Consider the following 15,779-nt stretch of genomic DNA (forward strand, 5'->3'; position numbering starts at 1 on the left):
AGTTTCATACCATTATGGTCAGAGAAGATATTTTGTACAACTTCAATCTTTGTAAACTTACTGAGGCTGACTTTATATTTCTTATTTGTGTTCTAAATTTGTATTTCCAGCCATCTTTTTTACATTTCCACACATAACTTTAGTCTAGAATCAGTACATCCTCTGGGATCACCTGCTTTGGTTACTGGCACAGAACGTGCTCAGTGAGCCAGGCTTCAATTTTCCAAGAATCAAGAAGACTAATGCTATTACCCCTAATTTCTTCACTGTGATGCTGTTGGTTATTTACTGACACATTGAGAATATCTAACTTTAAGGACATTCCCAAAAGAACCACAAGACTTAAGAACATGGCCTCTTTTCCTTTATTCCTTCCTTGGTAGACTCTACACTGAGTAATAATATTGATAATTAGTGTATTAAAGGAATGCCACCCTTACTGTGCAATTGCCATGGCTATATGTCTTTACTGTTGTCAGGAGGGATGAGTCCCTGGAGAAGGACATCATGCTTGGCAGAGTACATGGTCAGCGGAAAAGAGGAAGACCCTCAACGAGGTGGACTGACACAGTGGCTGCAACAATGAGCTCAAGCATAACAATGATTTTAAGGATGGCTCAAGACCGGGCAGTGTTTCGTTCTGTTGTGCATAGGTTCGCTATGAGTTGGAACCGACTTGATGGCACCTAACAACAACGATATGTCTTTACTTACTGTATTTGTTCCACATCCACCTGCCAAGTATTTAATGAACAGCTACTATATGGCCCTAAGCACAGTTCTAGGCAAACAAGATAAACAAAATCTCTACTCTTCCTGAGCTTGCGTTCTGGTGGGGCAGACACGTACGTCAATGATCATTAAGTAAGCAAATTTCTTAGTGATGTGCTTTGAAAATAAACAAAAGGATGAGAATGTGAGTACTAGGGATGGGGAGCATAACAACAGTGTGGAGAGAAAGGGACAGTCTCAGGAGTGATATTTGAGCTGAGATCAAAATGATGACAAGAAGCCAACTCCCATCAGAAGAAACAGCAAGCTTGAAGGCCAGTATGTCTAGAGTGGTCTGCAAGGGCAAGGAAAGGTAGGTATGGGCAGAGTGTGTGGGGCTTGGAAAGTCACAGTAAAAAACGTGCACTTTAAGTGTGTTGCGAAGCCCTTCTGGTGAAGAAAATAACTTTTTAAACAAGTATCAGAACAGAATAAGGAAACTTTTGATTATTCACAATCAATCAACTTTATTCCCATAGATAAAACCTAAAAGAAAAATCCAATCTGTATGTATTTACGCATGTGTGTTTGTATGTGTATACATCCACCACCCATCTGTCTGTCTGTCATTCTGTGGTGGCTTGCACGTTGCCGTGATGTTGGAAGGTATGTCATCAGTATTTCAAATACCAGCAGAGTAACCCGTGGTGGACAGGTTTCAGTGGCACTTCCAGACTCAGACAGACTAGGAAGATAGGACTGCCAATCTAATTCTGAAAACTAGCCAGTGAAAACCTTATGGATCACAACAGAATACTGTCTGATAAATAGTGCTAGAAGATGAGTCCCCGTGGTTGGAAAGCACTCCAAATACACAGTGATTGCAACAACGGATTCCAGCATAGCAAGGATGGTGAAGATGGCACAGGACTGGGCAATACTTAGCTCTATTGTACATGAGGTTACCATGATTTGGAGCTGACTTGACAGCAACTAACAATAACAACCAAACCCCAAACCCACTGCCATCATCTTGATTCCTACTCACCATGACCCTATAGAACAGAGTGGAACTGCTCCACAAGGCTGTAAATCTTTACGGAAGCAGACTGCTACCTCTTTCTCATTTGGAGTGGCTGGTGCGTTTAAACCACAGACTTTGCAGTTAGCAGCTGAGTGCTTTAACCACTGCATCATGAGGGCTCTTGTTACAACAACATGTACATAAATGGAAACACCATTGTATAGATATGGAAATAGACATCAGTGTATACAGTCACTGATATTAAAAAAAAATAATGGATCCTGGACAGAGCTGGAGAAAATGTAGAACAAAATTCTAACTCACAAAAAAAGACCAGACTTACCGGCCTGCCAGAGACTGGACAGACTCAGAGAGTAAGGCCCCTGGACACCTTTTTAGCTCAGTAATGAAGTCACTCCTGAGGTTTACCCTTCATCCAAAGATTAGACAGGCTTATGAAACAAAACGAGGGTAAAGGGGCACACCAGCCCTGGGGCAAGGACAGGAAGGCAGGAGTGGACAGGAAAGCTGGTAACAGGGAACCCAAGGTTGAGAATGGAGAATGTTGACATATCGTGGTGTTGGTAACCATGTCACAAAACAATATGTGTACTAATTGTTTAATGAGAAGCTAGTTTGTTCTGTAAACCTTCATCTAAAGTACAATTAAAAAAAAAATGAAAACCCTGCGGAGCACAGTTCTACTCTGACACACATGAGGTCACCATGAGTCACAGTCAACTTGATGGCAACTGGTTTTTTATTTATTTGTCTTTTTCTCCCATTAGTCTGTGAACTCGCAGTTGACACTTATTCATCATTGTATCCCCAGCACCTACCACAGTGCCTGACATTTAGTTGGTATTCAGATGTTTGACAAATAAAGGAAAGAAAACCTTATTTATCAGGCACATTTTATGTTGATAGACAATTTTGTTTTGCTGCCGAGTGACGAGAATATGGTAAAGAAGGGCTATGCATTCAATTCAACAAACATTTATTGAAACTTTCTGTAAATGCCATTAGAAGATAGTAATAGCTCACCAACTGTGGTTTTAAGGATAATTCAGTTTTATATTTAATTCAGTGGTGTCACTAGGGTTGGTGTGACCCAGCGCAGTAACTCATGTATCACCCCCCCGCCCCATGCTACACACTCACCACAATACTGTAGCTACAACACTGGAAAATATGACGAAATCAGTGACTATAAAAACACCCACAGCAATGAAACAACAGCAAGTGCTTGTAGTATGTGCAGAGGAAACCATGTGATTCAAAGTGTCACTGTGATTGGGTAATAATGACAGCTCTGATTGCAGGGCATTAGAAGGTTCAAAAGTGAATTAGCACAGAGTTTTAGCCTTATTAAAAAAAAAAAAAAATCCACTGCCGTCAAGTAGATTCTGACTCATAGTGACCCTAGAGGACAGAGTAGAACTGCCCCAAAGAGTTTCCAAAAAGCACCTAGCGGATTTGAACTGCCGACCACTTAACCACTACGCCACCAGGGTTTCCTTTAGCCTTATAAGTATAGTATATTGATACACGTAAGCTGGGCTTAAGAAAAATGTTTCTGTTGTTGTAACTACAGGAGTATTTTTATATAAAATAATAAATTTCTGCTGAAATACTACACATTTTATAGACAGTCATTTTGGTGTCACCTCCCATGACAGTGTCACCCAGTGTGGTCTGCACTCCACAGACCCCCCCTAAGGATACCACTGATTTAATGACCAAGAATTTTAAATTGAATTCATTCAATCCCAAAACCCGTTGCCATCAGGCCAATTCTGACAACAGGGAGATTGCTCCTCCTTCTTTTTTTTTATATTTTATTTATTTTGTTATTGTTGTTGAGAATATACACAGCAAAACATATACTAGTTCAATGGTTTCTACTTGTACGATTTAGTGACATTGATTATATTCTTTGAGTTGTACAACCTTTCTTACCCTCCTTTTCTGAGTTGTTTCTCCCTTATTAACATAAACTCACTGGTCCCTAAGGTTCCTGCCTAATCTTTTGAGTTGCTGTTGTCACTTCGATCCCATATACATAGTTCTTAAAAGAGCATAATGCTCAAGGCAGATCTTTTTTATTAGTTAAGCTAAATTATTGCTTGGTTTTAAGAAGACTTCAGGTAATATTTTTGGTTAAATTTTAAAGATTATCTCAGGGCAATAGTTTCAGGGGTTCATCCAGCCTCCACGGCTCCAGAAAGTCTAGAGTTCATGGGATTTGAACTTCTGTTCTGCATTTTCCCCCTTTTGATCAGGATTCTTCTATGGAATCTTTGATTGAAATATTCAGTAATGGTGCCGGGCACCATCCAGTTCATCTGGCCTCATGGCAAAGGACATAGTTATTCACAGAGACATCAGCCACACAATCCCATATCCTCCTCCTATTCCTGACTCCCTTTCTCCCTCTGTTGCTCCAGGCAAATAGAGACCAATTGTTGCGACTTGGATCGGTGCTTGCAAGCTTTTGTGACCCCAAGCACTATGCAACAAACTAGGAGGTAGAATGTAAGCACTACATATCTAATTAGACTAACCGGGATGTACCATGAAACCATGACCCTAAACCTTCAAACCAAGGAACCAAATCCCATGAGGTGTTTGGTTGTACATAAGCAGCCTCAGCAACTACTCTGATTTTTTTTTTTTTTGGTCATTGTTGTAAATATATCTATCACAGAACTTTTTTTTTTTTCAATTGTGCTTTAAGTGAAAGTTTACAAATCAAGTCAGTCACTCATACAAAAACTTACATACACCTTGCTATGTACTCCTAGTTGCTGCCCACCTAATGAGACAGCATACTCCTTCTCTCCACCCTGTATACCCCACGTCCATTCAGCCAGCTTTTGTCTCTCTCTGCCTTCTCATCTCCCCTCCAGACAGGACCTGCCCACATAGTCTCATCTGTCCACTTGAGCCAAGAAGCTCACTCCTCACCAGTATCATTTTCTATCTTATAGTCCAGTCCAATCCCTGTCTGAAGAGTTGGTTTTGGGAATGGTCCCAGTTTTGGGCTAACAGAAGGTCTGGGGACCAAGACCTCTGGGGCACTTCTAGTTTCAGTCAGACCATTCAGTTTGGTCTTTTTATGAGAATTTAAGATCTGCATCCCACCACACACCTGCTCCCTCAGGGGTTCTCTGTTGTGTTCCCTGTCAGGGCAGTCATTGGTTGTAGCCGGGCATCATCTAGTTCTTCTGGTCTCAGGCTGATGTAGTCTCTGATTTACGTGGCCCTTTCTGTCTCTTGGGCTCATAATTACCTTGTATCTTTGGTGCTCTTCATTCTCCTTTGCTCTAGGTGGGTAGAGACCAACTGATGCATCTTAGATGGTTGCTTGCTAGCGTTTAGGACCCCAGATGCCACTCTCCAAAGTGAGATGTAGAATGTTTTCTTAATAGATTTTATTATGGCAATTGACCTAGATATCCCCTGAAACCATGGTCCCCAGACCCCTGTCCCTGCTATGCTGGGCTTCAAAGCATTCGGTTGTATTCAGGGAACTTCTTTGCTTTTGGTTTAGTCCAGTTGTGCTGACCTCTCCTGTACTGTGCTATCACAGAACTTCTGCCAATTCCACTTTTTACAGGTGTACAACTCATTGATGTCAATTAAAATAATCAGCTATGCAACCCTACCCTTAAAGAAAAAATAATAATGGAAATAAAAATTCATTGGAGGAAAAAGAGAAGTTTAAAATCTTTTCTAGAAAAATGCTAAGTGTCATTATTATTCCAGGAAAAAAATCCCCCACTTTCAGAACATATATATTAAAAAATACCTAAGAGCTCTCCTATGTCATAAGACAATATTTTATAGGGTTATAAAAAATCAATATTACCTGTCGAGTACTACCTTGCATGTGCAACCAAAACTGCTAAGGTTATCTGAATAAGAAATCCGTGGTGTCTACTACAGAAGGCCTTTAATAGAACCTGCCTTGACAATTTATTCCTAAATCTTCTTTCTTTCCTCAGCTCAATACAATATTGCTACTTAATTTCATGACTGCACAAAGCTGTCTGAGGTACTATGTGGGGGATAAGTATTAAGAATTCAAGCCAGTGTAAATGCTGTTTTGGCTACCTTTTCCCCAAAGATTTTGCATTCGAATATAGGCTATAATATAAAACTGTGTTATGTTCATACAGCTTCTACAATTTTATGTAGCTCTGTCTCTTTTGCAGCTACATACGGTAAATGCTCCTGTTATTTGGGCTTAAATCTAGTGTTTGCCTCATAGCTCTATGAGCAACTGACAATCTCAGGATGCTGAAAATCACAGCATATGACGACACCTTCTGTCTGTTGGCTATCTCCATAAAGTTTACAGGACCAAAAACTTGGGATAAACTTATTTATTACAAAATGCAAAGGGCAGTCAGATGATCCTCTCCCCAACCCCTGCCCACAAATGCAATCTTTTAAGCCTTGGCAATCCAATTAAAGAAAAACCAACCAACCAACCAACCAAACAAACAGTTGTCATCAAGTCGACGCCGACTCAGGGCAACCCCATGTGTGTCAGGGCAGAACTGTGCTCCATAAGGTTTTCAATGACTGATTTTTCAGAAGACAGCCAGGCCTTTCTTCTGAGGCACCTCTGGGTGGACTCAAATATTCAATTTTCAGTTAGCAGCTAAGCATGTTAACTGCTTGCACCGTCCAGCGACTACAATCCAATTTTAAAAATTGGATTACTTTAAAAACCTTCCCCCTTTAGCAGCTCAATGTTTTTTGTTTTTTTCCCCCCAATTAAGATGATCACTTAGAAGGAGAAGTATTAGATGCCACTTTTTGCCCTGAGAAAGCTGAAGGTTCCATAGACCTTGGGGTGGGGACAGATAACTGTACATGAGGGGAGCATCATCTAATTAAGCATTTACTGTTGTGGACAGGGCTGTGTCCTGTGACCATAATGGCTCAGTTCAGTTTTTCAACCTCCTCCAGTGAAAATTCTCTGCCTGGAACGACCTGCTTCTTGGACAGGCTTAGCTACTCTAAGCCTGGGGCAACCACAGAAGGGGCTTCTGGGGCCTCGTCTAGGCTTTGCAAAGCACAGGGTGAAATCCCAGGGCCTCAGGCTAACACGGGGTTCTCACACAGGAAAGGTGATAAACATCACAGTGTCACCACAGGCTGAGCTGGTATAAACCTCTCGCCTCTGAAAAACATCTTCCAGGAAAGAAAGGACTGTCTACATCCCAACCATTCCTCCACCACTGAAGAGCTGTGTGACCCTGGCCCCTGACTTTATTTCCAAAACAGTTGTAGTTGTTGGGTGCTGTCGAGTGGACTCTAATAGCAACCCCGTGTGACAGAGTAGAATCGCCCCATACGGCTTTCTTGCCTGTAACCTTCAGGAAGGAGCCCTGGTGGCACAGTGGTTAAGCGCTCAGCTGCTAACCAAAAGGTCAGTGGTTTGAGCCCATCAGCCGCTCCCCGGGGGGGAAGATGTGGCAGTCTGCTTTTGTAAGGATTACATTCTTGGAAATACTATGGGGCACTGTGTCCTATGAGGTCGCTATGAGTCGGAACCGACTTGACAGCAACCGGTCAACCTTTACAAAAGCAGATTGTCAGGTCTTTTCTCCCACAGAGCCGCTGTGTGGGTTGAGATCGCCAAGCTTTCGGTTAGCAGCTGAGTGCTTCACCATTGCACCACCAGTGTACTTAGCACAAAATAAACACTCAAAACCATAGCAGTTATGATCCTTTTTTTTTTCCTAGAGTATATGGCACTTATTTTTGAATATCATTTTTTTGTAAAGAAAAAGGAATTATAAGGGGATCCGTTGGTATTATTATCAGAATGATACACGCTCATCTACAAAAACATTTCCTAACTTCTTTATGAAACTCTCGCCAATGGGGAATACTGCTCTTTGGTTATTTGAGAAAAATGATGAGAACTTCCTATGATTCACTTTCCTTAGCCTATTCTCGCTGTTTTGAACCCAGTATTTATTGTTAGGTTTTGGGGAAAAGAGCCTTAGTAAGTTTCATTTCTGCTAGTTTTAACGATCTCTGTGCCCACCCCTGCCAACACCCAAGTGCTCCAACCCAGAGGATTTTACACATGGAATAGGGCAAGAGGGCTCCTCTGTATATTTCTCAAATTTTTAAAATTAATTTTGTTGTTGAGAGTATACACAGTAAAACATACGCCAATTCAAGTTTCTACATGTGCAGTTCACTGACATTATGTTCTTCGAGCTGTGCAACCATTCTCACCCCCCTTTTCTGAGCTCTTCCTCCCCCATTAACTCACTGCCCCCTAAGGTTCGTATCGAATCTTTCGAGTTGCTCTTGTCACTTTGATCCCATATAGGTAATTCTTAAAAGAGCGTAATGCCCAAGGCAGACATTCTTATTCTAGTTAGGCTAAGCTATTTTTTGGTTTTAATAAGACTTTAGAATATATTTTTGGTTTAAGGTTTAAATATTTTCTCAGGGCAATAGTTTCAGGGGTTCATCTAGCCTTCATGGTTCCAGACAGTCTGGAGTCCAAGAAAATTTGAACTTCTGTTCTGCATTTTCCCCCTTTTGGTCAGGATTCTGCTATGGAATCTTTGATCAAAATGTTCAGTAATGGTAGCTGAGCACCATCCAGTTCTGGTCTCATGGCAAAGGAGGCAGGTGTTCATGGAAGCAATTAATCACACATTGCCATTTCTCCTCCTATTCCTGATTCTTCTTCTTCCTCTGTTGTTACAGGCGAAAAGAGACCAATTATTGTGCCTTGGATGGCTGGCTGCTTTTGCAAGCTTTTAAGACCCCAGGAACTAGGCAACCAACTAGGAGGCAGAACACAAACACTAAACATTTTATTAGGCCAATTAACTGGGATGTGCCATGAAACCATGACCCTAAATTTCCAAGCCAAGGAAACAAATCCCATGAGGTATTTGGTTGTACGTAAGCAGCCTCAGCAGCTACTTCTTTTTTTTATTGTCATTATCATGTTATGGATTGAATTGTGTGCTCCAAAAAGGTATGTCAACTTGGCTAGGCCATGATTCCCAGCATTATATGATCGTTGACCTTTTTGTTATCTGATGTGATTTTCCTATACATTGTAAATCCTACCTCTATGATGTTAATGAGCAAGATTAGAGGCAGTTATGTTAATGAGCAGGGAACAGTCTACAAGATTAGGTTTTATTTTAAGTCAATCTCTTTTGAGATACAAAAAAGAGAAGAGCAGAGAGATAAGGGGACTTCACACCACCAAGACGAAAGAGTCAGGAGAATAGTGCGTCCTTTGGACCTGGGGTCCCTGCACTGAGAAGCTTCTCGACGGGGGAAGAATGATGACAAGGATCTTCCCCCAGAGCCAACAGAGAGAGAAAGCCTTCCCCTGGAGCTGGCACCCTGAATTTGGACCTCTAGCTTCCTAGGCTGTGAGAGAATAAATTTCTCTGTTAAAGCCATCTGCTTGTGGTATTTCTGTTAAAACAGCACAAGATAACTAAGACATATGTCTATCGCTCAACTTTTGCCAGTTCAACTCGCTTCAGGTGTACAACTTATTGACAGCACTTAAAATAACCGGCTGTGCAACCCTACCCTTAAGCAATGTGATTTTTCCATCACCGTAAACCAAAACTCATTACTCCATAAGCAATAACCCCTGCTTTTCCCCTCCCCCTCGCCCTTGGTAACCACTAATAAACTTCGGTCTCTACACATTTGCCTTGTCTTGTCTTTTTATGTAAGTAAGGTCATACAATATTTGTCCTTTTGTGGTTGGCTTATTTCACTCAGCGTAATGTCTCCATGCTCCACCCGTACTGCAGCATGTATCAGGAGTGCATTTCTCCTACTGGCTGAGTAGTCCATTGCATGTACATACCATGTTTCTTTTCCTCTGGACATTATGAAAGAACCTTCTCCACTCCCCCAAGGCCTCCCCATTGAGGAGTCACATCACTTTACATTTAGGACCCTGGTTCTTTTTTTTATTATTATTATTGTAAATATGTAACAAAACATCGGCCATTTCAACATTCTTCACATGTACAATTCAGTGACATTATGGTCATCATGTTGTGCCACCATCATCATTACCTGTTTCCAAATTTTTCCATCACCCTTAACAAAAGCTCAGTGCCCTCTAGGCAATAACTCCCCCTTGGCCCCTTCCATCCCACCCCTAGTAACTACTAATACACTTCAGTGTCTATACATTTGCCTATTTCTATATATTTCGTATAAGTGGGATCACGTAATATTTGTCCTTTTGTGACTTATTTCATTCAGCATAATGTTTTCCACCCATGTGGTAGCACGCATCAGGCCTTCATTCCTTTTTATGGCTCAGTAATACTCCATTGTATGTATGTATCACATTTTATTTATCCAGTCATCCTTTGATGGACATTTAGTCTGTTTCCACCTTTTGGCTATTGTGAATAGTGCTGCCATGAACACTGGTGTACAAGTAATCTGTTTGTGTTTCTGCTTTCAGTTCTTTCAGGTATCTACCTAGGAGTGGAATTACTGGATCACATGGTACTTCTGTGTGATGCTGGTCTTTGACAAGTCTTCTTGTAGATCTAATTCTGAAAGTGCTACCACATTCCTAGCCTCAAACACATGGTTTTTCAGTTACTTCACTTACTGAATTCCTCTTCTTGACCTCTTATATCCACACCTGTTTAGAGAAAACTGAACACAGAAGATCACAGCAAAACACTGAAACAGCATTCTAATTTTGAAAATTTTTAATCTTCTCGTGCCACACAACAATGAGCTATGGTGTGTCACCAATCTGTAGTGTAATTAACTTCTCACCTTTTATTCCTTACGAATTTACATATCCAATTATCTTTCTATTTAATTTCCCATGCTTTTGCTAGGGTGACTCAAAACTTTAACAAGAAAAGACTCATTTAACGACTTTTGCAGTTCATTTGTAACCAGTCAGTTTTTTAAGTTGTTTTTAGGATTACTGAACGTTGCTGAGTAACACTAATTCCTGGCAGGATTCACGGAGTACTTAAATTACTGGTCTACCGGGACATCCGCTGAAAGGACTTCGTGGCTGAAATGACACAGTGCGTCGGGGCTGCTGATACGATGCGGCAGGGCGAATTATATAAAAACAATGCCGATCTTCAAGCCGACTCTCTTGTCAACGGCTACGCACTGGTATCTTTAATCAAGCGGGCACCAACTTAGATAACAGAGCACAAGCACTGAATTTGCTCCACTGGAATTCCAGCTTTCTTTTGGGAATTCGGCATCTAGTTCTACTTTTTCTGTCAAAGTAGGCACAGTAAATAGTCTCCTAAAGGGAGGGGCATTCTGATTTTGGAGTCCCTGGGTGGTTAATGCACCCACCTGCCAACTGAAAGGTGGGAGGTTGGAGTCCACCCAGAGGTGCAGTGCCTGGAAAGAAAGGCCTAGTGATCTACTTCCAAAAAATCAGCCACTGAAGACAGTTCTATTCTGACACCTATGGAGTCAGAACCAACTCCATGGCAACTGGTTTATTCTGGTCCCATGAGAACCCCAACCTGCCAAGTTGCCACAGCAGCAGAACGTGAATGTGGACAGACTCAGAACACGCTGCCGCCGAGCGCCTGCTGTGGGGTGGAGAGCATTTTAGGGCTTCGGGCGCATCTGTCGGATGAGATTTGTTTTATTTTGCTGATTTATGTGCTAAGGTGGCTTTTCTAGTCACTAGGAAGGCAAACTGAAGCTGCGACTGCGTCAGCTGTCTTCTATTCCTATCCTCAGCAGTAACGGACGTTTCAGAATCGAACAGCAAACAGAGGCTACTTGGCTCCTTGTTCAAATACCACTGGTAATGGCAGAAAATGATTTGTTTTGTGAGGAAAGAAGGGAGATCACCTTTGTTTTTCTTAGCATTTTGGGAGTTGAGACCACAATTTAAGACAATCTGATGTAGTTTGTTCCAGGAATTATCAAATACTCTGCTGCATATCAAGTTAGGGCTGAGGTACTTAAGACACGAGCCATATGCTATCAGAAAGCAATCTCATTCAAAGGCAGAGTTGAGAAACACAATATTAGGAGAATGTATTCAAGCAGAGACATTACAATATCATTTTTTTTTTTTCCTAGGCTCCCATTCCGAGGGCACTTCTATTTTGAATATAATTTAGGATACGGCCCAGCTCTCTGATTTATGCAAAAGGACATAAATCCACAAATCTCCCTGGTCTACTTTCATTTTTCAGTAAGGAGCTGTGTGCAGCTGCTGTTTCTCGCAAAATGAAAAAAAGAGTGGAAGTGGCAATGGAAAGTGAATACTTATAAAGGGCAATCATTTCTTCTTCATCAAATCCATCAGGTCATCTTCTATTCCTTTCTCACTCAGCTCATCTAAACTGTAGTACCGATGAACAATTTTTTCGGCGGTGACCACCACCACTCGCAGCCCATGGGTGTCTTTGCCCAGTTGGCACCCGATGGCAGATGACACCACCATGTCTAGGTCCTGGTAGGTTCCTCCTGCGTTCCTGTGGTAGTGGCCTGAGAACACAGCTTTGATACCTGCAGGGAAGGGAAAAAGACATTGTGGAGGACAAGGATTTCCATCTGGGTAACTAGGGGGCTCCAATGTTTTGGTTTTTTTTTTAATGCACTTAAAAAATTTATTTATTTTTATTGTACTTTAGATGAAGGTTTACAGAACTAGCTTCTCATTAAACAATTAGTACACACATTGTTTTGTGACCTCGGTTGCCAAGCCCACAACATGTCAACACTCTCCCTTCTCGACCTTAGGTTCCTTATTACCAGCTTTCCTGTTCCCTCCTGCCTTCTCGTCCTTGCCCCTGGGGGCTGGGGTGTCCACTTAGTCTCATTTTATTTTATGGGTCTGTCTAATCCTTGGCTTAAGGATGAACCTCAGGAGTGACTTCGTTACTGAGCTAAAAGGGTGTCTTAGGGGCCATGCTCTCGGGGTTTCTCCAGTCTGTCAGACCAGTAAGTCTGGTCTTTTGTTTTTTTGTGAGTTTGAATTTTGTTCTGCATTTTTCTCCAGCTCTGTCTAGGACCCTCTATTGTGATCCCTGTCAGGGAGGCTCCAATGTTTTATTCTGTGAACAATGTATTGTTTTATTAAATGCATAAGGTTATTCTGTATATGGAGTCCCTAGGTGGCACAGATAAGCGCTCAGCTACTAACTGAAAGGCTGGTAATTTGAATCCACCCGGGGGAGCCTGGGAAGAAAAGGCCTGGCAATCTACTTCTGAAAGATCACACTGAAAACCCTACAGAGGTCAGTTCTACTCTGTAACACATGGGGTCACTATGAGTAGAAACTGACTTTCCATTAACTGACCTTTTTTTTTTTTTAGTTTTATTCTGTGCACGATAAATAGCAAGGCAGCTTATGCGATATCCAGGATCTTTTCAAGGGTCGTTCACATACACAATAACACATCTGTCACATAGCACAAGAAAGTACTGGGGGACAAGAAGAGAGAAGGAAGATGAAGTGAACAACTTTAGGAGAGAAAAATGAGGCTGACGGAAGTATTTTGAGGCCCTATATCAACATACATTTGATAGAAGTTAGAAGTTATTAAAAATAAGGCTTATGGAGTTCCAATCAAGATAGTACAGTATGTTCACCATCTGACGCAACTCCTCCGTGCCAAACTTATAGCCACGATAGACACAATATAAAAAAGAGAACCAGAAGACGGAGTTAGGCTTAAAACAAAATAAATATCTCCACAGCCCAGAAACAAAAGAGAAAGTCGACGTAATGAGCGGGATTAAAATGTTGCTTGGGAGCTAAGCTCTTGTAACCTACACTGCAAGTATTCTCCGGGTGGGAAGTAAAGCCCGCCTCCCTGCTTGAAGTAGGGGCTGGGGAGAGGCGCCTCTGTTTCTGGAAGGAGGTCAAAGAAACTGCTGCTGCCTGGGTCTAGGGCAGTGGTGTGCTGTTGAATGTTCAATAAGCACTGTTGTTGGCAGGCACTGTCTAGTTGATTCTGACTCACAGCGACCCTATGTGACAGAGCAGAACTGTCCCGTAGGGTTTCCTAGGCTGTAATCTTCACGGGAGCAGATCGCCAGGTCTTTTCTCCTACGGAGCTGCTGGTGGGTTTGAACCACCAACCTTTTGGTTAGCAGCTGAGTGCTTAACCATTGTGTCACCAGGGCTCCTTTTTAAGAGCACAGGTAATAGTGATATATAGTAAAATAGTAAAATAAATAGAAAGTGATAAGTTTTGAGTATTACCTTTGCCTTTTAATGGAAACCCTGGTGGTGTAGTAGTTAAGAGCTATAGTTGCTAACCAAAAAGTTGGTAGTTCGAATCCACCAGGCAATCCTCGGAAACCTTGTGGGGCAGTTCTACCCTGTGCTATAGGGTTGCTATGAGTTGGAATCTACTCAATGGCAGTAGGTCAGTAGGTTCCCTTTTAATATAATTTATTTAATGGTAAATTTATATAAATTTATTTTTTACCGACGGCTGTTTAACCACCAGCTCAAAAAATTCCCCCAGATCTCACGATAGTCCTCACGAGTCGTTATAAGCCGGCTAGAGCACACCACTGGGATAGACGTGTGGGTCCAGGGCGGAAGGACAGACACAGGCTGAAGTCTAGGAATTGAAACATGTTTTCCCAATATCACTGTGGGGCAATGGCCCTAAACCACCATTATAAGACCTGGTGCCAACACAGGGGCTAGGGTAGAAGCAAGCAAAACCACTAGACAGGAAGCAGTTAGTAAGGAGAAACAATGAGGGGAAAAATAAAACAAACAAACAAAAAAATACCACTTATTCAAACTGGATCTGTGATTAAGAATTCCAAAGCCCATGAGGGAATCTCATGCTAATTAGGACAGTCTACAAACTCTTCAATCAGAAGCATGAATTCACTCAAGATGAAATTAATTACATATAACTGTCTGGCAAAGATTTAAAACAAACATACTTAGGGTATCAAATGAGATTAATAAAAGGCTAATATACCCATAAAGAACAAGATGTTGACAAACAAAACAAGCATAAATCAAATGGGAATAGTTGGGGATGAGAAACTGGAAATGGAAGATAAAAAAGTGACAAAACAATTAAAATTTAAAATAAAACAACCCTAAATAAACAGCATAAACTCTATACTGAGCACTAATCAAAGAGAAAATTAGTGAATTAAAAGATAGAATTGAGGAAATGAAGAAGACAACACAGAGACCCTGACACATGTAATATGAACAAGCAATTGCAAGAACCTAAAATAGATTAAGTGGTATCAACAGATGCTTAAGAGGAACTGGAAGAGGAGAAAGGAGGAAATGATTGTCAGAATTATGTGAAGAAATAATAGATGAGAATGTTCCAGAAATAAGGACACAGGTCCTCAGGTAATAAGTATTACCTAAAATAAATAAAGATTAATTCATACTCACATATATCACAGTAAAATTGTGGAATATCAAAGAAAAAAATCTTTAAAAAATATCATGGAGAAAATATTATTTACAAAGGAGTGACGATTAAAACAGACAGCAGGTACTTCAGCAATAATCCGACATATCAATGTGATAATGTACTATACTTACAAAAGAGGTTCCCATTGGGGGAAACTGAGGGTGGGAGGCAGAATAATGTCTCTCCCCTCCAAAGATGTCTTAGTACAAATGCCTGAAACCCATGAATATGTTATGTTTCATGGCATGGGGGTATTAACATTGCAGATAGAATTTAAACTGCCAATCAGTTGAATATAAAGAGATTACCCTGGATTATCTGAGTAAGCCCAATGTAATCACAAGGGTCCTTTAAATGTGGAAGAGGGAGGCAGGAGATTGAGAATCAGAGAAGGAAATGTCAAGAGAGAAGCAAGGTTGGAGTGATGTCACGTGAGGACTCAGTCTGCCATTTGCTGGCTTTGAACATAAAAGGGGGCCATGAGCCAAGGAACACCGGCAGTTTTTAGAAGGTGGAAAGGGCAAAGAAACAGATTCTTCCCTAGAGCCTCCTCAAGGAACACAGTCCTGCCAACACCTTGTTTCTG

General features: G+C 41.3%; 1 protein-coding gene across 3 annotated transcripts in view; it reads right to left on the reverse strand.

Moving 5' to 3' along the window:
* Positions 1 to 968: 968 nt before the first annotated feature.
* CPPED1 (calcineurin like phosphoesterase domain containing 1) overlaps positions 969 to 15,779 on the reverse strand; it is a 150,887-nt gene continuing 136,076 nt past the window's right edge. Inside the window, exon 3 of one of the 3 annotated variants that reach the window (XM_064295611.1) lies at positions 969 to 12,289. In XM_064295611.1, coding sequence (XP_064151681.1) covers positions 12,060 to 12,289 — 230 coding nt within the window. In that variant the 3' untranslated portion in view covers positions 969 to 12,059. The remainder of the gene's footprint in view (positions 12,290 to 15,779) is intronic. The other 2 variants (XM_010597298.3, XR_010323638.1) reach the window with 2 other exon arrangements.

The sequence above is a fragment of the Loxodonta africana genome, chromosome 12 (assembly GCF_030014295.1).
Source record: "Loxodonta africana isolate mLoxAfr1 chromosome 12, mLoxAfr1.hap2, whole genome shotgun sequence".
NCBI lineage: Eukaryota > Metazoa > Chordata > Mammalia > Proboscidea > Elephantidae > Loxodonta > Loxodonta africana.